A 25953-nucleotide genomic window follows, 5' to 3' on the forward strand; every position below is an offset into this window, starting at 1 on the left:
CTTGTCCTCAGAGATCAACAGGAGAAGTCTGAGTCAGACCAGAGTCACCATGAGGACTTGTCCTCCATATTCACAGTGAGTTTTGAGTTACAAACAAGACAATCATTTTAATCATATTGTTCTACTGTGTATAGAGTTCCTGGTTCGTCTGATATCTCCCCTCTATGTTTCAGGTGCTTGAGCTTAGCAAGCTACGACGAATACCCCCCAGGTCCTAAATGTAGTGTTTACAGTGTATGCATGCATGTGTGTGTGTGTGTGTGTGTGTGTCCATGTGTGTGTGTGTGTGTGTGTGTGTGTGTCTCGGGCCACTGGGTCACCAACAAACACACAGCATGTCTTCTATCATCCTGTATAAAACATCTTTATTTCTCCTCATTTAGTCAGTAAGACACTATTTAGTTCATCACATTCAGTGGAACTGAGATCAGAGACAGGATTGTTGTTTGTCAACAAATAAAACCTCCCCCTCTCCCTCCCTCCCTCCCTCCATCCCTCCCTCCCTCCCTCCTCCCCTCCCTCCCTCCCTCCCTCCCTCCCTCCCTCCATGTACAATTAGGAGGCTAACAAGTAACACTAGCAGGTAGTAGCATTGCTACGAGTATTATGCTAGGTTGCTAGGTAACGGAAGCTAACTAAAGCTAGCTTCCGTTTTGGAAAAATAACTCACTCTGGTGGAAGCGTCGGTAATATTTAGAGATATTAATAATATTTAATATCAGTAATATTTACATCTAAAAGGTTAAAACAAAACAAACATTCTACACACACCAATATTTACAAACACTCTGGGATATCAATTCCAACTGTACAGTTCAGTCTTCACTAACATCTATGTGAGCACGGTGTGTGTGAGTGTGTGTGGGCTATTCTACCTGACACAGGGACACTGAGGAGTCATAAACCCTGAACCCAGGATAGAGGGGCTCAGTGAATGTGCTGTGGAATGTGTGCAGGTGGGTCAGTGTGTCAGAGGAGACTGTGTAGAAGGACAGAGTGCCGGCCGGCCAGTCCAGATACACTCCTACTCTGTGGGAGCTGGAGGGGGGGGCAGGTATGACAGTGATCTTATTATTGTGCCAGGCATAGTATCTGTTATCATCACAGAACAGACTCCAGGACTTGTTATTGTATCCAAGCCCACAGTCATCACCCCTTCCTCTCCTGCTGATTCCTTTATATGTCACTGCTATATAAACCCCTCCTCCTCCACTCCACTCTGCCTCCCAGTAACAGCGCCCAGACAGACCCTCTCTACACAGCACCTGTGACCTGTCCTCAAATCTCTCTGGGTGATCAGGATACGGCTGCTGCTCCTCTTCCCTCCTTGTCACCTTTCTGTTCTCCTCAGACAGAGAGAGGTCTCTGCATGCTGTGTTTGGGTCCAGTGTGAGCTCACAGGCATCTGATGGGGGAGACCAAGACACAATATATTACTGATCATCATCATTCACATTAGAATGTCTCCCTCTTCCTGCCCTCCCCCTTTCATTCTCTCTCTCCCCCTCTCTCTCTCTCTCTCTCTCTCGCTCTCTCTACCCATCCTCACTCTCTCTCTCTCTCTCTTTCATTCTCTCTCTCTCTATTTCTGTCCCTCCCCCTCTCTCTCTCTTCCACTCTCCCTCTCTTCCTTTCATTCTCTCATTCTGTTCTCCCTCCCTCACATGCTACCTCTCTCCCTCCAAATCCCTCTTTCCATCATCCCTCATCTCCTTACCCCTGATATGCCCCCATCACTCCATCTTTCTAGGGAGGAGGGGAACAGGGGAGAAGAGAGGGAGGAGGGGAAGAGGAGAGGAGAGGTAGGAGGGGAAGAGGAGAGGAGAGGAAGGGGGGAACAGGGTAGGAGGGGCAGAGGGGAGGAGAGGAGACGAAGGGAAGGAGAGGGAAGAAGGGGAAGAGAGGAGAGGGAGGAGGGGAAGAGGGAGGAGGGGAAGAGGGGAGGAGAGCAGAGGGAAGAGGGGAAGGGAGGAAGAGGGGAAGAGGAGAGGGAGAAGGGGAGGAGAGGAAGAGGGAGGTGGGGAAGATGGGAGGAGAGGGAGGAGGGGAAGAAGGGAGGAGAGGAGGGGAGGGGAAGAGGGGAGGAGAGGGAGGAGGGGAAGATGAGAGAAGAGGGGAGGAGAGGGAGGAGGGGGAGGAGGGGAAGAGGAGAGAAGAGGGAAAGAAGGGAAGAGGGGAGGAGGGGAAGAGGGAGGAGGGGAAGAGGAGAGCAGAGGGAAGAGGGGAGGAGAGGGAGAAGGGGAAGAGGGGAAGAGAGCAGAGGGAAGAGGGGAGGAGAGGAAGAAGGGGAAGAGGGGAGGGGAGGAAGGGGGGAACAGGGTAGGAGGGGCAGAGGGGAGGAGAGGAGAGGAAGGGAAGGAGAGGGAAGAAGGGGAGGAGAGGAGAGGGAGGAGGGGAAGAGGGAGGAGGGGAAGAGGGGAGGAGAGCAGAGGGAAGAGGGGAAGAGGAGAGGAGGGGAAGAAGGGAAGGGAAGGGAGGAAGAGGGGAAGAGGAGAGGGAGAAGGGGAGGAGAGGAAGAGGGAGGTGGGGAAGATGGGAGGAGGGGAGGAGAGGAAGAGGAGAGGAGAGGAGGGGAAGAGGGGAGGAGAGGGAGGAGGGGAAGATGAGAGAAGAGGGGAGGAGAGAAGAGGGAGGAGGGGGAGAGGGGAGGGGAACAGGGGAGGAGAGGGAGGAGGGGAAGAGGAGAGAAGAGGGAAAGAAGGGAAGAGGGGAGGAGAGGAAGAGGGAGGAGGGGAAGAGGAGAGCAGAGGGAAGAGGGGAGGAGAGGGAGGAGGGGAAGAGGAGAGGAGAGGAAGGGGGGAACAGGGTAGGAGGGGCAGAGGGGAGGAGAGGAGAGGAAGGGAAGAAGGGGAAGAGGAGAGGGAGGAGGGGAAGAGGGAGGAGGGGAAGAGGGGAGGAGGGGAAGGGGAAGAGGGGAGGAGGGGAAGAGGGGAGGAGAGCAGAGGGAAGAGGGGAAGAGGAGAGGAGAGGGAAGAAGGGAAGGGAGGAAGAGGGGAAGAGGAGAGGGAGAAGATGGGAGGAGAGGGAGGAGGGGAAGAAGGGAAGAGGGGAGGAGAGGAAGAGGAGAGGAGGGGAGGGGAAGAGGGGAGGAGGGGAAGATGAGAGAAGAGGGGAGGAGAGAAGAGGGAGGAGGGGGAGAGGGGAGGGGAACAGGGGAGGAGAGGGAGGAGGGGAAGAGGAGAGAAGAGGGAAAGAAGGGAAGAGGGGAGGAGGGGAGGAGAGGGAGGGGAAGAGGAGAGGAAGAGGGAGGAGGGGAAGAGGGGAGGAGAGGAGAGGGAGAAGGGGAAGAGGGGAGGAGAGGAGAGGGAGAAGGGGAACAGGGGAGGAGAGGGAGGAGGGGAAGAGGAGAGAGACGGAGGAGGGGAAGAAGGGGAAGAGGAGAGGAGGGGAAGAGGGGAGGAGAGGAAGAAGGGGAAGAGGGGAGGAGAGGAAGAGGAGAGGAAGGGATGAAGAGCAGAGCGAGGGGAACAGGGGAGGAGAGGGAAGAGGGGAGGAGAGGGAGGGGAAGAGGAGAGAAGAGGGAGGAGGGGGAGAGGGGAGGAGAGGGAGGGGAAGAGGAGAGAAGAGGGAGGAGGGGAGGAGAGGGAGGGGAAGAGGAGAGCAGAGGGAGGAGGGGAGGAGAGAAGAGGGAGGGGAAGAGGAGAGCAGAGGGAGGGGAACAGGGGAGGAGAGGAAGAGGGAGGAGGGGAAGAGGACAGGAAGAGGGAGGAGGGGAAGAGGAGAGGAGGGGAAGAGAGCAGAGGGAGGAGGGGAAGAGGAGAGAGAGGGAGGAGGGGAAGAAGGGGAAGCGGGAGGAGGGGAAGACGAGAGGAAGAGGGAGGAGGGGAAGAGGGAGGAGGGGAAGAGGACAGGAAGAGGGAGGAGGGGAAGAGGAGAGGAGGGGAAGAGAGCAGAGGGAGGAGGGGAAGAGGAGAGAGAGGGAGGAGGGGAAGAAGGTGAAGCGGGGAGGAGGAGAGCAGAGGAGAGGAAGAAGGGGAAGAGGGGAGGAGAGGAAGAGGAGAGCAGGGGAAGAGGAGAGGAGAGCAGAGGGAAGAGTGGAAGAGGGGAGGAGAGAAGAGGGAGGAGGGGAAGAAGGGAAGAGGGGAGGAGAGGAAGAGGAGAGCAGAGGAGGAGGGGAAGAGGGGAGATGGGGAAGAGGAGAGGAGGGGAAGAGGAGAGCAGAGGGAGGGGAACAGGGGAGGAGAGGGAGGAGGGGAAGAGGAGAGAAGAGGGGAAGAGGAGAGGAGAGCAGAAGAGGGGAGGAGAGCAGAGGGAAGAAGGGAAGAGCAGATGAGGGGAAGAGGGGAGGAGAGGAAGAGGAGAGAAGAGGGAGGAGGGGAAGAAGGGAAGAGGGGAGGAAGGGAGGAGAGGAAGAGGGAGGAGGGGAAGATGAGAGCAGAGGAAGAGGGAGGAAGAGGGAGGAGGGGAAGAGGAGAGGAGGGGAAGAGGGGAGGAGAGCAGAGGGAGGAAGGGAAGAGAGGGAGGGAAAGAAGGGAAGAGGGGAGGAGAGGGAGGGGAACAGGGGAGGAGAGAGAGGAGGGGAAGAGGGAGGAGGGGAAGAGGAGAGGAAGAGGGAGGAGGGGAAGAGGGGAAGAGGGAGGAGGGGAAGAGAGGGAGGGAAAGAAGGGAAGAGGGGAGGAGGGGAGGAGGAGAGGGAGAAGGGGAAGAGGGGAGGAGAGGAAGAGTAGAGCAGAGGGAGGGGAACAGGGGAGGAGGGGAAGAGGAGAAGAAGGGGAAGCGGGGAGGAGGAGAGGAGAGCAGAGGAGGGGAAGAGGGGAGGAGAGGGAGGGGAACAGGGGAGGAGAGAGAGGAGGGGAAGAGGGAGGAGGGGAAGAGGAGAGGAAGAGGGAGGAGGGGAAGAGGGGAAGAGGGAGGAGGGGAAGAGAGGGAGGGAAAGAAGGGAAGAGGGGAGGAGGGGAGGAGGAGAGGGAGAAGGGGAAGAGGGGAGGAGAGGAAGAGGAGAGCAGAGGGAGGGGAACAGGGGAGGAGGGGAAGAGGAGAAGAAGGGGAAGCGGGGAGGAGGAGAGGAGAGCAGAGGAGGGGAAGAGGGGAGGAGAGGAAGAAGGGGAAGAGGGGAGGAGAGGAGGGGAAGAGGGGAGGAGAGGAGGGGAAGAGGGGGGGAAGAGGGGAGGAGAGGAGGGGAAGAGGGGAGGAGAGCAGAGGGAAGAGGGGAAGAGGAGAGCAGATGGAAGAGTGGAAGAGGGGAGGAGAGGAAGAGGAGAGCAGAGGAGGAGGGGAAGAGGGGAGGAGAGGGAGGAGGGGAAGAGGAGAGCAGAAGAGGGGAAGAGGGGAGGAGAAGAGAGGGAGGAGGGGAAGAGGAGAGCAGAGGGAGGGGGACAGGGGAGGAGAGGGAGGAGGGGAAGAGGAGGGGAAGAGGAGAGGAGAAGAGGGGAAGAGGGGAGGAGAGCAGAGGGAAGAAGGGAAGAGCAGAGGAGGGGAAGAGGGGAGGAGAGCAGAGGGAGGGGAACAGGGGAGGAGAGGAAGAGGAGAGAAGAGGGAGGAGGGGAAGAAGGGAAGAGGGGAGGAAGGGAGGAAAGGAAGAGGGAGGAGGGGAAGAGGAGAGGAGGGGAAGAGGGGAGGAGAGCAGAGGGAGGAGGGGAAGAGAGGGAGGGAAAGAAGGGAAGAGGGGAGGAGGGGAAGAGGGGAGGAGAGGGAGGGGAACAGGGGAGGAGAGAGGAGGGGAAGAGGAAGAGGGGAGGAGAGGGAGGAGGGGAGAAGGAAGGGGACATAGCACACACAGACGTACACACAGTATTGATGTGGGTAATTGTGTTAAATTACTGCTTCTAAAAGTGTGTGTTTACAGTGTGTGTGTGTCCATTTTTGACAGTGTCCAAGTCACTAATGGTATTGTCCCTTTTATGACCTTGTGTACTAGAACCAAGTAGCAGTCAATACTCACATCTCCTAGGGCCAGGTTTGATCCTGCACTCTCCACCATGATCCACACTGCAGGGATAAGCAGAGGAATGATGAAAATACACTTCACCTGTTGATAAGTGACTTAGCAACTGACTTTCTAAGTAAACATGTTGTTTCTCTCTTATCATCAGAGGTGTATTCCAGAAAGCAGGTTTTACAAACTCTGAGCCGAACCCTGAACTCTGACTTGATGAACCCTGAGATGGGAAGCTCAAAGTTATCACTTCCAGAACAGCTGATCTGAGTTAGTTCATTTCTAATTCACTGGAATTACATTTAGTCATTTAGCAGACGCTCTTATCCAGAGAATTAGAAATTCTCATGCGTGCAGCCGAGTATGAAGACATTTTCAGAAAGCAGAAAAACAACTTCAACAGCAAAAGAGGCAATTGTTCATTCAGTACATTTCAAAGCAGTATATTAATTTGACATTTAACCACGTCTTACTAGCCTGGCTCTGCCCTCCTACGTACTTCCGCTCAATTTTCATTTTGCTTCTGTACTCCGTCTGGGCTTTCCGTATATTAGTTGATGTCTCAAGTCAACTTTTTACCGTCCAATCAGCGAACAGAGGGAGTGGCTGAGACGATGACGTTGATGTCGTGCGCTAGTTTGAGTTATAGTTCTGTAATGGCGGCGGAGAAAGATGCGAGCGAAGCCATTCGGTCTGTTGTGGCAACGCTGCCGAATATCCAGAAGTTAAAGCCGGAGCAAGAACAATATTTGCTCCCCACGGGGTTCGTTTGATTTTCCAGCTCGCTCCGTTAGTGGTGAAGGAGTTGGCTAAGGCGAACGCTAGCGATTGGTTATGGCAGATCCAGAGTGGCTCTGGGCAGATCCAATAGTTTTAAACTTCAACAGAATACCCGCCTTCAAGGAAGTTAACGCTTGTCAAGGGAGCGAGCCCAGACTCTCTGTACAAATGAAATGTACGAGAGTCTGGTTAGGACCAGGCTAACGTCTTACTACAGGTGAAGAAGAAATGGAACAATCCTATGTGCGCAAAACAACTGGCACATTCGTCTCCTTTTTAATGACAAGATTACGAGAAGGAGGGTCCATCAACCTCCACAGCACAGATTAACAGTGAGATGTTCAGTAAATGCCAGGTTAGCTCTGCATGGAAAACTGTAGAATTTCATGTCATCCGTATGTGTTATATGGCTTCAACAACAATCAGGTTGATGAGGAAAGGACACCCCATGTCTGACAGTTGCTTCAGGCTCAGCATGAGGGAGGGGAGAGGGAGAAACTCACGGTTTGTTACAGAAAAGCTGCCAGCAAGCAGGTGAGGTTCACAGTCAGTTACCGTGGTAACACACCCAGAGTTTTCAGTGTTTCCCATACATTCATTTATTTGTAACGGCCCGCCACACTTATTATCACACTGGCATTTAATTATCACAGCAAACAATTACTGCACTGAACTGTAAGTAAAGCAAAAATAACAAAACCTGTAATTATCACTCGAATCATTCACGTCTTCTATGCTAAACCTAGCAGTCACGTGAAAGTGAATGAGGTGAACGAATCCTTTCTGTTTCCTCTACTGAGCCAATGCAACAGAGTTAGAAATAACAGTTAACATCAGTAAGTTTAAACACAAAGCTCACTGACGGTTAACATAGCCAGAACTGGGTGTAGTAGGGCTGCACAATTAATACAATTTTAATCACGATAACGATTTTGGCTTCCCACGATCAAATTCGCGTGATGGAGCGATATTTAAAATGCGGCATTCTTTGGCAAAGCCAATCTAGCGCTCCGTAAACCATAGGTGCGTTCGACATCGGCTGCATGAAACGACCAGCGAGAGTTGCTGCTTGCAGTCGGGGAAGAGTTATAAACGGCTGCGTAAAGTCGGACATTCCTGCTTCCTGGTTTGCTGCGTTGATGTCAGTCATGGCCGATCAAGCGCTGTTTGCTTACTTCATCACTGACGAACTGCATGGTATAATTAGCCTACGTGACAAAAAAAGTTGTTTTGGTTAAAATCAACAAATAATCATGATAATTAATCGTGATCTCAATGTTGATCAAAATAATCGTGCTTATCATTTTGGCCATAATCGTGCAGCCCTAGTGTGTAGGTTGTCCTTTGATGATAAATTCCAAATATGCTTTCATCAGATTTGATCCAACAACATTACTATTTTACCTATAATGCCGCAAAGTGCTGAACCATTCCGATTTATAGCATTTTGAGCTCTTGTAGCCTCTTGCACTCAATCACTTACTAGGTGACGTCAAGTAAGTGTGTGAGGGTTCAGGGCTCAGGGTTTAGGGGGGACATTGGGATTGGGCCTTAGTATCATCATTCTCTGCATAAAGGTGTCCAAAACTGAGTAAATATAATAATATTTGGAGTTAAAAACATTTGTCAAATATAACAATATGAGTCCAACGTAATGTTTATATTATATGAAGCTCAAAAACTATTGTAGCTAGGGTCAGTCCCTAGCTACATTCACTTCAAACCGACACTAGGACCTAGGTTTGAGCTGAGCTACATTTTACAACGTCTGGTTTTAGTGACCTCTCTTTCTGGAGCTAAAAACCCAGAGTTTCCCTCATCTCAGGGTTTAAAAACTCTGTTTTCACTAAACCCGCTTTCTGGAAATACAAATGCAAGGCCTATTAACGTAATTAGATATAGTCAGTGTTAAGCGACATTACATTAAGAGGTATATAAAAAACAAACATCTCCTTACTTGAGTTTCTCCAGTCTGCAGTGTGGATCCTCCAGTCCAGCAGAGAGCAGCTTCAATCCTTTTTCTCCTGGATGATTGTAGCTCAGGTCCAGTTCCCTAAGGTGGAAGGGGTTGGACCTCAGAGCTGAGGCCAGAGAAGCACAGCCTTCCTCTGTGACCAGACAGCCTGACAGCCTGTAGAAAGAGGATCAATATTGTGACAGAATCCATCTGGGCCCCCAGAGTGAGTCAGCACAGAGGGGTTCATTTGGCAGGTACTGTCATAGCTGCACCTCCCCTCATTAGACAGTGACCCACGTAATCCAATATCAGAAAAGTTGAAGATGTAACTCTTTATCCTGTATAATAATGATACTGTGTTCAGCATTCCATTTGTGTAGAGAGAGGCCAACCCCCCAGGTGAACTATATGCATGGTAAAGGCTTAGGTAAACAGGAAGATCCTTATCTTATCTGAGCATTTCATTTAGTTAGCCTAAGCAGGGCCACTTTAAGACATATGCACGCACACACGCACGCACGCGTGCAGGATCTATGCAAGGGAGCCAATGAAAGAAGAGCCATGTGACAGACAATTCTATATATTTGTACAACATGGTTTTTGTATTGGGAATGTTGGGATGATAATAGAGAATCGAGGATAAAGAACAAGCAAGTTTGCTTGTTCAATATTTCCACTATTTTAAACAGTTATCATATTCCAAAGGAAGAAACATTAGTGCATCTAAACCAGCCAAGATAAATTAGAGTAGGCTATAGGGAAAGGAATTGCACATTTGTGTGCCAGATAATGTTTCCACAAAAATTCCCCCATTAAATACAATACATCATGAAAGTTTGCATGATTTGAAATGGTCACTTATTATCACACTGGCATTTAATTATCCCAGCAAACAATTACTGCACTGAACTGTAAGTAAAGCAAAAATAACAAAACCTGTAATTATCACTCGAATCATTCACGTCTTCTATGCTAAACCTAGCAGTCACGTGAAAGTGAATGAGGTGAACGAATCCTTTCTGTTTCCTCTACTGAGCCAATGCAACAGTCCCGATGCGCTGCCACAAGAAGATGAACGAATCACTCACTGAGACGACTCGTTACTCCCCAGTCATTCTAAAGATTCGTTCAAAATGAAGGAATCGTTCACAAACGACACATCACGACTGGCCTCTTGGTTGACGTGAACATACCACTTTACAATTAATAGACGTACACAAAAATAAAATAAAAATGGCCATTCCTCTGTATACGGAGGTAGTGACCAAATCAACTAATAAGTCTCCCTGTGTGAGTTCTTGTTTAAACTGTACTTAAGCTGTAGTTCTCCTTTAGCTTTCCGGCAGAATAGACAGCATCTATCTTCCACTTTCCTAACTGTAGGAGCCATTTGTGTTTCTTATTGACATGTCATATTATTTTGGTTAGATAGAACTGTCAGAATATTTTGGACACTGGGTGGCAGTCATTGGAGGCACAGGGTTCTATATTTAGGGACACAGGTGACAGGAAGGGGCACAGGTAGAGGGAAGGGACACAGTTCTCACCAGACCAGAGAACAGACCACAGTGCACAGACCACCAATGACATTGGGAAACCTGGTATGTCAATCTACATTTTACAACTATGCATAATAAATAACAACTAAACGGCAAATAAGGACTGGAAAATCTGATACATTATGTCAGCATAAGATCACTCCTAAACTACCTGTGTATAATGGCAACGATATAGACGTATTGGAAAACTAGAAACATTAAGCGAGAACTCGCCCTTTTATTGGAACTTGAGCTTCAAACTGAAAAAGGTTTTTTGTATTCCACAAAACCTGGCCGCTATCCCCAATCAAGGGACATTGTCGTCACCTGCGCTGGTATGATTGACGGAGATGGAAACTCTGAAGTTCAACGCGCAGGGAGAGTGTGTACTGGCAGCATCAAGCACGCTTTATTGAATGCTATAAAAGCCATATTGGGAAACGGCTAATATAATGGGGTTGTTCGACTGAATGCTAAAATCTTTCAACAATATCGTCTGTTTGAAAGCCGTGCAGTCGGCATACAAACGTTTCTCCATTACGCCAATGAGGTCTTATGCATAATAAACAACTAAACGGCAAAGCCCTCTCCTGCTGCCTCTTCCTAGATATTTGTAACTAGCTACCTCCCGTTCCCCTTACCCTGCCTCAGTCAACTAAAATGTCATTTTACATATAAAACTGTGAAATATCAGCCTACCTGGCGAACTTGTTCCACTGAGTTGGATTCCAACTGAAGAATATCCCACCTCAGTCGCTCTTTATTAGCTAGCTACAAAATGTCCTGGTTTATACACCGCGAATATCCTGTGGTTATCCTGAGGTAAACTTCTTCTAAATTACAGTAAAAAAAACTCAAATATTTTTGTTCTGGACTGGCAAGTCATGTTTTGTTGACTTAAACTTTCATATGTTAGCTACATTTTTCTTATCTTTGAATTTTCTGAGCAGATATACATCGCTGGTTCCGACGCCATTAGTTAACGTCGTTCTTTTTAGAAACACGGCTAACTGATCCAGAGATCACGTGACATAGCATGCCAAGAATGCTATTGGACAATATTATCATAGTGAAATAACAGCAAGTTCTTCTGAAAAATGAGAGGGGAATTAAATGGAAGTGAAATTAACCAAATGTATGCAAAAAGAAACTTAGCTACCCAATAAATTATTATTTTAATTAAATATTAAATATTATTATATATTTTAAAATAACAGAATGCTTATAAGTATTTATTTAATTCTGTTAGGTCATTAGATAACCATATTCTGCTACAAAAGAGCAACATAACTGCCTGTTGGCTCTGCCTTCCATCCTGAGAGAAGAGGAACTGCTATATTAGGATGCTGTTCGTGGATAACGGTGTTGGAACAAACGGTTAATCATCAACACCATCATGCCTATGTCTTTCTGTATTTCAACATGTTATATCTTGCTAAATATATATATATATATATATATATATATATATTCTACACTGCTCAAAAAATGATGGAACACTTTTGAAAACACATCAGATCTCAATATCTTGAGTGGACCCCACGTGCTTGTATGCATGCTTGACAACGTCGCGGCCTGCTCCTAATGAGACGACGGATGGTGTCTTGTGGGATGTCCTCCCAGATATGTCGAAGGGCATCAGTGAGCTCCTGTAAAGTCTGAGGAGCAACCTGGCGGTGTCTGATGGACCGAAACATAATGTCCCAGAGGTGTTCTATCGGGTTTAGGTCAGGTGATTGTGAGAGCCATTCAATTGTATCGATTCCTTCACCCTCCAGGTACTGCCTGCACACTCTTGCCACATGAGGCCGGGAATTGTTGGAACCCAGGACCTACTGCACAAGCGTAGGGTCTGACCATGGGTTCAAGGATTTCATCCCGATACCTAATGGCAGTCAGACTGCCGTTCTCTAGCCTGTAGAGGCCTGTGCGTCCCTCCATGGATATGCCTCCCCAGACCATCACTGACCCACCACCAAACCGGTCATGCTGAATGATGTTGCAGGCAGTACAGTGTTCTCCTTGGCTTCTCCAGACCCTTTCACATCTATCACAGGTGCTCAGGGTGAACCTGCTCACATCTGTGAAAAGCACAGGGCGCCAGGGGCGGACATGCCAGTTCTGGTGTTCTATAGCAAATGCCAATCGAGCTCCACGGTGCTGGGCAGTGAGCACAGGGCACACTGTAGGACGTTGTGCCCTGAGGACACCCTCATGAAGTCTGTTTCTGATTGTTTGGGCAGAGACATTCACACTAGTGGCTTGCTGGAGGTCATTCTGTAGGGCTCGGGCAGTGCTCAACCTGTTCCTCCTTGCACAAAGCAGCAGATATCGGCCCTGCTGATGGGTTGAGGACCTTCTACGGCCCTGTCCAGCTCTCCTAGAGTAACTGCCTGTCTCCTGGAATGTCCTCCATGTACTGGAGATTGTGCTGGGAGACACATCAAATCTCCTTGCAACGGCTCAGAGTTGGACAATATGTGCAACTTCTGTAGGGTTAAGAAATCGCCTCATGCTCCCCCTCAAAGAAGAAACTTGGAATGGACTCCACATGAAAAACCAGTCCTGTTTAGGGGTCGGCACATTGTTGCCCCTCTAGTGTACCTGTTGTTAATTACATCAACACCGATGCAGCGGAAAGTACCCCTCTGCTACTTAACTGACCAGATCATTATCAGAGAAGTTAATTCATGCCATACCCTGATAAAAAACTGTTCCTTTAATTATTTTGAGCAGTGTAGTTTAAAATTGTTACATTCTTGTCTGCATTCTGTTCTCTTTTTGCTTTAATGCTATGTTACATGTAGCAAAACCAACCTCAAGGAATATAATGGCCAATATTATCTTTAGTGATCTGTGCAAATGACCAATACAAGTGTGTTCAACTTCCTAAAGAGCAGCGTTGCACCTGACACTTAAGGCCGAAATATACTTTCCGCTATGTACGTGTACACATGCTGAATGACTGCAGCACGTATCCTGCGTTCGTTTGGTGCGTACTTTGTGCACGTCTCCCTGGCCCTTAAATGTACGCATACGCAAGGTGCAATACCGTCAGAAATCGTGGGCCAGTATACTATCCCTGCATCTCAGATGGAATGCTACCATCAACCTACCCAGACGCTCCCATGTCACCCCGCTCTTCATCTCCCTCCACTGGCTACCCATCACGGCCCGCATCAGATTCAAGACCCTGGTACTGACCTTCCGAGCGGTGAACGGGACTGCACCTGCCTACATCCAGTCTCTCCTCCAGCCTTACACTCCTACCCGCCACCTACGGTCTTCTTCTGACAACCGTCTGGTGGCCCCACCTCTCAAGAGCACCCGCTCCCAACCCAAGCTCTTCTCCTGTCTGGGCTCCCAATGGGGGAATCACCTCCATCAGAGACACTGACTGTCTCCCCACCTTCAAGAAAAGGCTAAAGACGCACTTGTTCCGGGAGTACACCAGCACTTAAAGGTTTGTTGGATCAGATGTTAGCTTATTTCCTCCAGGAACACAATGGCCATTATTGAGTGACTTGTTGGTCACTCCTGTTAGTTGTAACTGATTTAACTATTTGTACTTGCTGTGAATTATATTATTGTTGCTTGCTTTCCACCAGGTACACTCTAGCACTTTAGAGGATCATGTTGATTAATTGTACATGCTCTTATGTTTCTTCCCTTTGGCACTTATTTGCTTTTTCACAGTGTATGCTTCATGTTTTGGCTACCCGCAATGTATGGGGCTATCTCGTTGTTTATGATCATTGACCTATGCACTTTTTGTAAAGCTCTCTCTTGGAAGTCCCTTTGGATAAAAGTGTCTGCTGAAAGAATAAATGTAAATGTACCATCCTCTGAAGTAAAAATAGCCAGTTACATAGTAGTATTATACACCAAGCACACTTCTTGCTATTCCTAATCCGAAACCTTTCATGCAGTGGAAGAGGTGCCAACCACAGGGACTGACGTGGAAATTGACACCATGCTGTTGAAACGATGAAGATGGGTATGATTATGGATTTATCTGATTGAAAATGAAACCTTTTTCACCCCTTTTAGTATTATTTTGTATTACTGGAAACCATATGTTAAGCTGTTGACTTATTATAGTTGAGCTTAGTATTATTATCACTAAACAATAGAAGATATTGAGCCTGAGTGTGAGATCTGGGTGACAGAGGCTGAGGAGTGAGGGAGAAGGCCACCTGGAAGCAGGCATCGTCCTTCGCAGGCTGAGGCCTGAGCTACAAGTCAAGATCCGCTGTTTTTGACCCCACGCCTAGAATCTTATCTGTGGCCGCCTGTACAAGGTCAGCACTGGCCCTAAGTAGGGAGGATTTACAACGAGCCTGATTGTGTAAGCAGCGTGAGCAGCCTCATCGTAATTGTGGGTTACAGAACCTGTTTTAAGAGAAACACTTATTATTGTCACCCAGCAAGGTCAAAGGCACCAAAGCTAAGGTGCGAGTGAAATCTGAAACCCCCAGAACAGGTGACCAATTGTGTTATGCGTAAGATCGAAGACCATCTGTAACTATCAATAGTAAAATAGCACATGAAAATAGGTGAGCAGTATGTAATTGGATGCCTGGGGGGTAAAGATCAGTTGGGTTCCGGAACCTGCTCACATTTATTGGGATTTTTGTCATCTAAGTCACCAAGTTCCAGTGCCGTTTTTTGAACTTTGAAGATTGATTGAAGACTTTGAACATTTTCAAACAACAGCACAAAAGCTGCCAGATGCATAACTCCCTGTCCAGGTAAATGTGAGCAGGCCATCAGGAAAATAAATGGGTCACAGCACAGAAATGCAACCCTAACATTCGTAAAATGTAAAAAAGAATTAACATCACACACACCACAAAGGCACACACGTCCACAATGGGAAAGTGAAACTGGGTTGGAATGTTCTGAGACCAGTTAACCAGTTAGGTCAAGAAAGGGGATGAAGGATTTAGAGGTATGTCTGTTTGACTGATAACCACTGTGGGACAGTAAACCCTGGAGGATGGGTGTATCATATTATATGGCCTGCTTTCTAAGATTGTTGATACAATGGAGATTAGTTTGACCATGGGGGTCATCTGGAGACATGAAGTCTGTGTGATTTTTGGGTCATTTTTATGTTTTATGACACCCTGACTTGTTGCAGGAGAATCCTCATCACCTGGGGGAAGGAGCTCTGGGACATCAGGTTCTGAGGCTGTTGTTTCAGCTGTCACTGAATTGTGTTTGACGGACGTGTCCTGATTGTTGTATAGAAATGACCAGATGTTAGGTACTATATAAAACTGTATATAAACTATATAGGAATGTGTTCCGGTGCACCTGCAGTATGGCCACACTGACGAGAGCTACGCTATTATTACCTAACATTTTGTTTGTCTTGTTAGTGTTTGTAAGTTGTTTTGTCGATTTTGTATTTTGCATTCAATACGACCAGCAAACACTTCTGGATATTAAGTTTTCACTTAGCAAGGATTATTTTACAAACTTTAATACCAGAGTTCGAGTTGGAGCTCGGAATGCAGCGGGCTCTTTGTTGTTCCGCCGCTCTGTTTACCTGCGAGACGGAGGAAGAAGAAACAAGGCCGACGTGCTGGAGTCCTCGTCCGAACTCGGAAACGGAGCTTCTAACCTGCTTTTCCAACCATCCTACTCGCTAACGTTCAGGTTAACTTTCTATGGGCCACGGATGTAGCGGTACTAGCATCTCACTGCTCTCCTGTCCTTGAGCTATTAACTGTAAAATCAGACCCTTCTATCTACCTCGGGAGTTCACTGCGGTGGTCATGAGTGCAGTCTACACCCCCCCAGGCAGATAAGGCTGCTGCTTTGGATGAACTGTATGAGATTATCAATGGTCTGGAGAATGTGCACCATGAGGCAGCCTCATTATATACTAATATATTGCATCTGCTGCATGATTGTGTAACTCACACTATATAGTAAATTATATTTTGATTAACTTTTTAGAAATACCAGGGACTGGGGTTGCAAATTGTCCTATTGGCTAGAAACCTTTTACGCAGCACATCTACAACATATTGTTATTGATGTATGTAATAATGTGCGCTGCATTTTCCCTGACAAATAAACTAATGAATTAAATAAAAATCAGAAGCCCTGGGTTGATGCCGCGGTCCAGGCCAACCTGAGAGCCCGGTCTTTCGCCTTTAACTCTGGGGACCCTGATCAGTACAAGAAGGCCAGATACGACCCTCTGAAGGCGATCAAAGCAGCGAAAAGGGCTTACGGGACCAAGGTGGAGTCCAGCTACCATGGCTCTGACCCCAGGCGCATGTGGAGTGGACTTAAAGCCATCACAGACTACAAAGGGAGAGGCTACAGTGAGACCCAGTCCTCTGTCCTACTGCCAGACGAGCTGAGTACCTTCTACGCTCACTTTGAGAGGGACAGTGACCCCCCTGCAGTGGAGTTACCTGAGGGCCTAGCCAGTGGTGTGCCTACAATAACTGTAGCTGAGGCATTGCTCCAAAAAGCTCAACCCTCGCAAGGCACCTGGCCCAGACAACATATCAGGTGCTGCGCTGACCAGCTAGCAGGGGTCTTCAGTGACATCTTCCACCTCTCCCTCAGCCTGTCTGTACTCCCCACCTGCTTCAAGAGGACCACCATCGTCCCTGTGCCCAAGAACACCAAGGTCACCTGTGTAGCGGGGTTTGCTCGTTTAAAGATAGAAATACTTAATTTATCATAAAGTCTGGGGCACCACCCTAATATTGGTTTAGGACATTAGGGAATCCTATGTTTAATATGTAATAATCAGTCTCATCTTTAGGAATGAATTCGTTCTAAGAGTAGAGCCAATCGTAACATCAGTGAACACGCACGTCAAAATATCTTTACAATGAATTTATTCAAGTAAGGTAAACAGATCTTATGAAAAGTTGGATTATGGGTTTGATATGAGAGATTGGTTTCAATGAACAGAATGAAATGGTCTAACTTAAAGAAAGGCAGAAATTGTACAGTCAGTGATTACATCCTTACAAATCATAAACAGAGCTCACGCCAATGCCATGTCGAGGGGGAAAGAGCGTTAGCCATAGTTACGTTTGATCAGGGGTTGATCAATGATGTTGAGGGCGGTTTGCGCCAAAGGTCCATTTGAAGAATCTGAAGTCACAGCGCGGCTGCGCTGGGTCATGTGACTGAGTCTGCGGGATCTCAGTGAAGTCGCATTTGGAATTGCGTTTTTGGTTCTTCTGTTGAAACGTCCAGATAGTGTCGCGATCACTATAAAGTTGAATCTCAGGAGAAGCTTGGCGACGTCCTTGGAACGCCAATCCTGATGGCGTTCATGCCATGGTCGGTTTCGCTGGAGTCAGAGATTGATGGTCATCTTAGGGCTTTATACAGTTCGAGGGAGGACCCGTCTGGGGTCAGATGTGGATTGGGGGAAGCTGGGTTCTCAACTCCCCCCTCCTTCCTTCACACCTACCAAAGGTGTGATCTGATCTCTGGCTGATCATTCGATGGTTCAAATATTGTTCTGGACATCTTGGTACAGTTACAAAATATAGTTGAATGATTGTTTTATTATGATAGCTTCGTGTAGATACCAAGAATGACGTGGTTATCTTTCAGGAAGAAGGAGTTGTTACTAGAATCAAGATTTCAGTGAACACAACATTAAAACAAAGTAACAAACATAACACAAATATCCCTCTCATAATTCTCCACCTTGTACTCTTGTGGTAAAGGTGAAGTCTCAAGACTTTCCTCAAAAGTTCTGATCAAGGTATGTTCTTTGTTCAAATCGCCGCCGAAACGGATAGCAAATGGTCGCTGGAGACGTGTTGTCTAAATCAGGCCCTTTGAAGCTTGCAAGCTAGCAGGAGGGCTGATTAGGTAGATTGGGGAGGTCGTCCCCCCCCATTCTATGGTTCCTTTGCATCGGCGTTTGGTGGGTAATCAGCATACTGAGGGTGTCACAAGGGCTGATTAGGTTTGTCTGATGTGATTGAATCACTCTTCAGGTGTGGCAAGATGTTGGCTCCGTGTGGTCTTGTGGACCTCACTACACCTGCATGAATGACTATCGCCCGATAGCACTGACCTCTGTCATCATGAAGTGCTTTGAGCGGCTAGTCAAATCATTCATCTGCTCCTCGCTGCCTCCCACAATGTACATTGAGCGAAAAGTACATTGATACATTTCTCACTACTATAGATATACTACTATACAATATTGCACTATTGCTGATAGTTGCTGTACCCCACTTGTCTTAGGTTAGTATAGCTCTATAAGGCTAGTATAGGTCATTATGTGTATTAGAGGTCTAGTATATTGTATTGTATACTATTGTCGAAGGATCCTCACGGAGCCTTCGTTTGAATGTACTTTGGAGAAATGATGAATAAACAAAAAAAGAGTGATGCTTATTAGAGATAATGTGCATTTGCATTAAGATGTGTTTGTGACTTTCTTGCATACGTATATCAAGTTTTGCATTAAGATGTTTTTAGAATTTGCTTATACACGTATATCAAGTTTTGCGTTAAGATGTGTTTAGAATTTCTTCCGTACGTATATTGAGTTACTGGGTGATATGTGCATTTGCATAAGGTGGTTATAGAAATGGCTTGCATACGTATACTGAATTACAATATGTGCATTGGCATTAAATGTGTTATTAGAGAATGTCTCGCATATGTTTTAAGATGTATTAGAAATAGCTTGCAAAATGATTTTAGAGCTTTTTTACCTTTTCGTTATGAATAAAAAATTGTTTCCAGATGTATATTTTAGATAGAATGAGTTATGACTGCTTGCTGGTAAAAAGTTTGAGTTAGAATGCTTTCAGTGTGACAGTTTGGAACTATTTTACATTGGATGTGGTAAAAACTGCTTGCATAGAGAAAACCGGATCTCCGGATCTTGAGAGACACACAGCGTTGTCTGTCCTCACTGTGGGCCCTCCTCCGGATCTTGAGAGACACACAGCGTTGTCTGTCCTCACTGTGGGCTCTCCTCTGGATCTTGAGAGACACACAGCGTTGTCTGTCCTCACTCTGGGCCCTCCTCTGGATCTTGAGAGACACACAGCGTTGTCTGTCCTCACTGTGGGCCCTCCTCCGGATCTTGAGAGACACACAGCGTTGTCTGTCCTCACTGTGGGCTCTCCTCTGGATCTTGAGAGACACACAGCGTGGTCTGTCCTCACTCTGGGCCCTCCTCTGGATCTTGAGAGACACACAGCGTTGTCTGTCCTCACTGTGGGGCCTCCTCCGGATCTTGAGAGACACACAGCGTTGTCTGTCCTCACTGTGGGCCCTCCTCCGGATCTTGAGAGACACACAGTGCCCCACGCCGATAGAAAGGTGAGTCCTTGGGAATCGCGACCAGCTACTTTGACAGGGCTGTCTGTCTAACTGGTGTTTACGCAAAACAGGATTTTGAAGATTCACATGTTCAGGCTCACTCTCTCTCATAGGTGCGGTGTCGTGTCCTAAATAACGGGGAGGGGAATAAGGGCGAGCAAGCTCTTGATCGTTATTATAAGGAAAATACTGATATTCGTCCGAGTGGGAACAAAGAAATAAGGGATAAACAAATTATAATGTTGTCATAAAAGACCAAAACATTATTGCTGCTATTGAAGACCCCTTGATGTTATAAAGCCCAGTGACGTTACGACACCTTGGTTTGGTTTCGATTCCCTCAGAGGGAGCAGCTAGCAAACCCAAAACTAAACGTGTGATCTCCGTGCACGAACCTATGGAACCGTGAGACCCCGAGCGTGACTGGATCACACAGGAGAGACAGTATAGTTGAGGGTTGGTCCTGTCGTGGGAAGATGATTATTGGGTGGCAGGGCAGTAAGGTTAGATGGGGTCACAACGGGCCTAGTGTAGGAGAATGCAGTATGGAATGTTAGATGCAGACTCAAGGTCTGGACTAGCAGGAGGGGGGGCCCGAGGGTGTGTGTCTGGCAGGCTGATGCAGCAGAATCCCTTTTGTGTCTCTGTTATGGGAACACTCAGACCAACAGTGTAGGATGAGAGAAGGCTGAAGAGAGTGAGAGCGCAGGAGAAGGGGGTCACTATGGTTTAAGCATTTCCAGCTGTTCACCAGGGCTCGGGATGAGAGGGTCGGTAGAAAGTGAGAGGACCCATGAGGAAATACCGAACAGGTCACGATGACCCAGACTGAGGAGGCTGAGGAGACTGGGAGACCAGGCTCGGATGGAGGGAGTGAGGGTCCATGACCAGTTGTCAAGCAGTTTGGGGAGACCAGGGCATTTCAGGATACTGGGTGAAAGGGGGACATCCTGATTATGGCTAGGCTGCGCACGCAGTGGGGGATGGGTATCACCAGGGTGAAGAACCTTCTAGAAGGTTTTTTATTGCTCATATCTTTTTGGTAGAGGGGCTGTAGGCTAATATTTGCCTATATAACAAGGTGTTGGGGATATGATAAGGGCCTTTTTGATCCAGTCTGTACATGACTTCCTGCCTGAATAAAGACCATCAAGCCACATTTTTGACTTGAGAAAGAAACTCTGTTCATTGACTCTATTTTTGATCCACTCCTGTCTACTCTCTTCTGAGAACTTCCTTCTTCAGTCCGAAAGCCGATCATCGCCGCACACACACATACTCGCTGTGAGCCCAGCGCATCGTTCAACACTATTTTGTAAATTTTATTTTTTAAGCTTATCATAGATGTAATCTATGTTTTAAGTACTTATATGTTTGTTATGCCATATTTCTTTGCGTTGTCTTGTCCCAAGAATTTCAGTGCCCAGTCTGACCTTGTGTTGTTCTGTGTACCTGACAATAAAAGACTTAAACATGTGTATTGTGTTTGTCATCACTCTGCCGAAGGACTTCTAGTAATCCGGTATGACTGGTCACAGTGCGCTCTGTTTGGTAATGTACTGTACAGAATAAAGAATTTGTATTAATCCGGCATCTTGACTATTCACGCACACAGTGTCTTCAAAACTTCCTCGACACTTCCTTGAGAGTTAAGGTTGGTTTAGGTGCAGTTCTATGGGCGTGTGTGAAGCCCTCTGCGACATTGCTCGTAGAAAGGGCTATACAAATAACATTTGATTTGAACACAATGACACGGTAGTCAGTAACCAATGTGAAATATTAACCTGCCTGAGAAGCTGATTTCACTGAGCTGGATTGTACCTGTGGAATATTCCAGAAAACTATCCTGTCTATCGTATACTGAGACATCATGTGGTCATCCTGAGGTATTTCTATTATGTTTATAAGAAGCATTACAAACACTACTACCCTCTGGAGGTAGAAATAAAGAATATCAGTCTGTCATTTTCCTCTCAAACACCAAGAAGGTTTGATCAGTCAGAGGACTGTCTGTCCAGGTTGGCTGACTTTCCTTTTATCTCAAATGGAATCGTACCAAACTATAGTGTCAGAAATTGTACACCTTTTTCTTTCCTTTTTAAAAAGTGTAGAAGGACCATATTGAGGGAGGAACAGAAGGGTAACATTTGCAGTGGCCTCTTAAATTTAACCTTTCTGTTCCTCACTCAAAATCGTCCTTCTCTACTTTTTAAAAAAGGAAAGAAAAAGGTGCAGTGATTTCCTAATTCTTTCCAGGACTATAGTAGTACAATACACCAAGAAAGTATTACATATTACATCCAATAGCAGGTCTGTCAGTATACCACGCAGCACACCTTTCTGGCTATTTCTGACACAACCCTTGAGGCAGGGATAGTGGTGTCAAGCACAGGGACAACAGTACACTAGCATACAGATACGAAACACAATGCCATGTCAATCTACAATAATATAATAAAGTAGTATGTCTTAAATATATTTCTGTCCCACCCTGGTCTGTTTCACCCATCTCCTGTTTGTCTCCACCCCCTCCAGGTGTCTCCCATCTTCCTTCCTACCCTCATTTATCCCTGTGTTTTCTGTTTGGGGTCAGTTCTTCTTGTTTGTCAAGCCTACAGTGTAGTAATTGGCATTACAAATTAATACGGACAACTGCATGTCCTTAGCCTGCTGGCATATTTACTGAACTGCTTCCATGACAACACACAGATACATTTATACAGCCCCAGGTACGGGGCATCCAGAGGGTCATACTACATCTCCCCTTTCCCCAAAGTAGTGATAAAGCTTTAAATCAAAATGCTCACACTGGCAGAACTGCCTTAACTGTAGGTCACCTAGTCTATTGCAAATATTAAACCTGAACCAAAGATATCAGACAGATTAAACCTGGCACTGTCTTATTTAATTCTAGGTGTTATGTTTAAAAGTCTTTAAGCCACTCCGGGGCTTTCACCTCTCTCCTTGGGTAGGCCCTCTGCATCCTCTCCCTCGCCCCTTCCCCTTCTTCTGGCCCTGATGCCTGTTCTGTGTCGCCCACAGCCGGTGGTTGGGCTTGTATCTCCTGAGGTGTGCTTTGTTTGTCCTCACCTCTTCTGAGTCTGTTTCCACTACATACGAGCGTCTGCTTTTCTTAGCAGATTCTTTTGTGTTTGTGATCCAGACTCGTTGACCTGCTTTTAGTTCTGGGGCCCTATCTTGCACCCTATCTTGACTTTGCACTCCCGGGAGCGGTTCAGCGAAAAAAGTAGGCGTGTTCCGGCGCAAACGTTCCCTGGTGCTATTTTGCAGTTTCAGAAAACAATTCCGCCACAGACCAGGAAAAACGTTGTCTAAAGTCAATGGCGCGTTATTCAGATGCTATTTTAAGGGCGCAAGCTTGGCCCGTGCGCACTGCTGGCAAGGCCAGGGTCTTCTTCCTGCGAAGCTACGTTACATTGTTTTGATTTATTGTATGGCTAGCTGTGTTACATGTCTTTCATGTCAATGATTAAAACGATTTTCATGAGAAATCTCTATGTATGTGAACTTGATTTGTAACAACTGTGGCAATTTCCTTTCATGCCTGTTTAACCAAAGCTAATTTGGGTGGGTTTCTTCTCCCATGCCCATCAGAATCAGAATTCGGTTTATTCGCCATGTAGCCTATGTTACACAAACACGGAATTTACTGTGGCAGGACGGTGCAAACAATAAACATATACGGGTCTTAAATTAAGTAAAAAAAGTACAATTGTTAAACTAATTCTAAGAACTAAACCATTTAAAAATATAACAATTTAAAAAATAAAATAGGCCTATATATAAAAACAAGAATAAGAATTTGAATGAGCAGCATGAGTGGGCAACTTAGTGCAATGAGAAAACTGCTCTGCCTTTCCCATACAATGTCACTTCTCTATCTTTTACGGACCTGACGAAAACGTCGGTCTCCTCGGCTGTGAACCGCTCCTGGCGTGCGCCTAGCAAATCCGCCGTTATAATAGCAATCCGTCATGGAACAAGCGCGCATGTTCTTAAAGGGAATGTGAGATTACATTTACATTTAGCAGATGCTCTTATCCAGAGCTACTTACAGCAAGTACAGGGACATTCTCCCCGAGGCAAGTAGCGTGAAGTGCCTTGCCCATGGACACAACATCATTTTTCACGGCAGGGAATCGAACCGGCAACCTTCTGATTAACCCGACAGATAATGCTCTGATTGGTTTATTGCACGTTACGCCCAAACCACACCCATTAGTAATGTAGCTACTTCAGACCAACCCATTTTAGATTTGCGCCAGGCGCAAAGACATTTAACAGCGCCAGAGTCCCACCCACAAAGTTACTTGGCTTTGCGTTTTGATACTTGCATTTCAGATCGTTAAAACAGGGCCCCTGGTCTCACAGTATCTCTGTGTCTGTGGTTAAAGTTAACTGTCTGTGTGTGTTTCAGCTGTTTGTCCTTGTCTGCAAAGGCCTTCCTGTTTGGCCATTGAGGTTTGAGTTGAACAGGTGAGACTGGCAATGGTGAGCGCAGTCTCCTGCTCATCAGGAGTTCTGCTGGCGATGGTCCCTGATGCAGTGGTGTGACTTTGTAAGCCAACAGGGCCCTGTATGGGTCAGCATTTTTCCTCAATAGGCCCTTGACGGTTTTCACAGCTCTCTGCCTCTCCATTGCTCTGTGCAAAGTATGGGCTGCTGGTCACATGTCTGAAGTCGTAGTCCTTGGCAAATGAGAAGAGCTTGAATAAAACTGAGGGCCATTATCAGTTATCAGTACTTCCGGAACCCCATGTCTAGCAAATATTGATTTAAAGCCATTGATAACTCCTGCTGATGTGGTTATTGGGGGTTTTATTACTTCAATGTATCGAGAGTAGTAGTCTACTAACAATAAGAGTCATTTTCCCAGTAAAACATATCAGCTCCTACTTTCTGCCAGGGCCGCTGTGGCAGCTCTAAGGGTATCATTGGTTCTGGGTGAAGTGGTTGATTTTTAGCACATACCTCACACTGGGCCACCACTCTTGTGATTTGCACACCCAGTCCCTGCCATCAAACTGACTGTTGGGCCCTCAGTCTGCATTTGGTTGTCCCCATATGTCCCTCATGTAGTCTGGCCAGCATTTCCTTCTGTAATGTCACTGGTATAAAAATCCGCTGGCCTTTCATCAGAAGGTCACCATTCATGTGTAGCTCACTGTGGTGGACCCAATAGGGCTTCAGTTGCTGGGGCAGCTCTTCTTGCCGTGGCCACCCTCTCTTGCACTGTGACATCAGCTGGCTGCAGATGGAATCCTGCTGTTGGTGCTCTGCTATCTGTTGAAGTTTACCCTGGGATGCAGGTAAGTTTTCACGTGTCATATTGATAAATATCTGCACTTCCCCTTCTAGCTGTGCCTCTTCTTCGGTCAGTGGGCGTCTCACAGGAGCCCTGGAGAGTGCATCAGCTGTGATGAGCGCCTTCCCTGGCACGTAAGTTATCTTGTATGTGAACCTCAGCAGTCTGAGGCGGAATCTCTGCACTCTGGGAGGTAAATCATCCAATGCTTTGGTCCTCAACAGGGCCAGTAGTGGTTTATGGTCTGTCTCTATCGTGAATGATAAGCCTATGAGGTATGTACTCAACCTTTCACATGCCCAGGTGACGGCTAACGCCTCCTTTTCAAACTGGGCATAACATTGCTCTGTTTCAGAGAGACTTCGAGAAATGTATGCGATTGGACGCCACTCCATGTGTCTCTGCATAAGGACAGCACCCAGGCCAAAGGATGATGCGTCTGCAGACACTTTTGTTTTGGCTAGTGGTCTGTACTGAGCCAACACTCTCTGTGATGCCAGCTCCTTTTTGAGATTTTCAAATGATGTCTGTTGCATTTGGCCCCAAGACCACTCATTGTTCTTTGATAGCAAGTCTCTGAGCGGTTTGGTGGTGCAATGCAATGTATGTGACCATTCCCAAGAAACGGCTAACATCTGCTGTATTCTGTGGGATGGGCATGTCTGTGATAGCTCTGATTTTCCCGGGGTCAGGTTCTATGGCTCCAGCACTGATTTTGTACCAGCATGTTTTTCTCTACCTCCTTTAGTCTTTTCAACCTCTTTTAGTTCCCCTGGCAGTGTTGTAGTACTCGAGACCGGTGTCACAACTGGGGGGATATCACTAAATTGCCTGTGCATTGTTTAATGTATTTGTTAATATCATAAATGTTATTGGATGTAAAACATCACGCTTCAAATGCAACCAATAATTTAACTCCTTTCTAATTTGAAATTGCCCATCACCCCTCCTTGCACCCCAAAAGTGAATGAGGAAGATAGGCGAATTAGTGGCTGTCTGAAGATGTTGGCCAAATCAGCTATAATTACATTTGGTTACCTGAACCACAAAGAGTTTACAATAACGTCCAAAAGAAAACACGTGTTGTGTAATTATGAGACGCTCACTGATGAGGCTGGGACTAGGCCTACATAAAACC

At 46.9% G+C, this 25953-nt stretch overlaps 1 protein-coding gene and 1 long non-coding RNA gene across 3 annotated transcripts in view; one reads left to right on the forward strand and one right to left on the reverse strand.

Annotated features, from left to right (window-relative positions):
* Nucleotides 1-553: 553 nt before the first annotated feature.
* Nucleotides 554-25953, reverse strand: part of LOC134038955 (protein NLRC3-like) — a 71260-nt gene continuing 45860 nt past the window's right edge. For both annotated transcript variants that reach the window (XM_062484659.1, XM_062484660.1), the window contains 3 exons: nt 8613-8786; nt 5882-5928; nt 554-1405 (listed from right to left, as the gene is read on the reverse strand). In XM_062484659.1, the coding sequence (XP_062340643.1) occupies nt 867-1405; nt 5882-5928; nt 8613-8786 (760 nt within the window). In that variant the 3' untranslated portion in view covers nt 554-866. The remainder of the gene's footprint in view (nt 1406-5881; nt 5929-8612; nt 8787-25953) is intronic.
* Nucleotides 10139-25317, forward strand: LOC134039009 (uncharacterized). Its single transcript, XR_009932731.1, has 4 exons — nt 10139-10213; nt 24869-24949; nt 25040-25090; nt 25171-25317. It is a non-coding gene; the product is annotated as an uncharacterized LOC134039009 (long non-coding RNA).

Source organism: Osmerus eperlanus, chromosome 18 (assembly GCF_963692335.1).
Source record: "Osmerus eperlanus chromosome 18, fOsmEpe2.1, whole genome shotgun sequence".
NCBI classification, from domain to species: Eukaryota; Metazoa; Chordata; class Actinopteri; order Osmeriformes; family Osmeridae; genus Osmerus; species Osmerus eperlanus.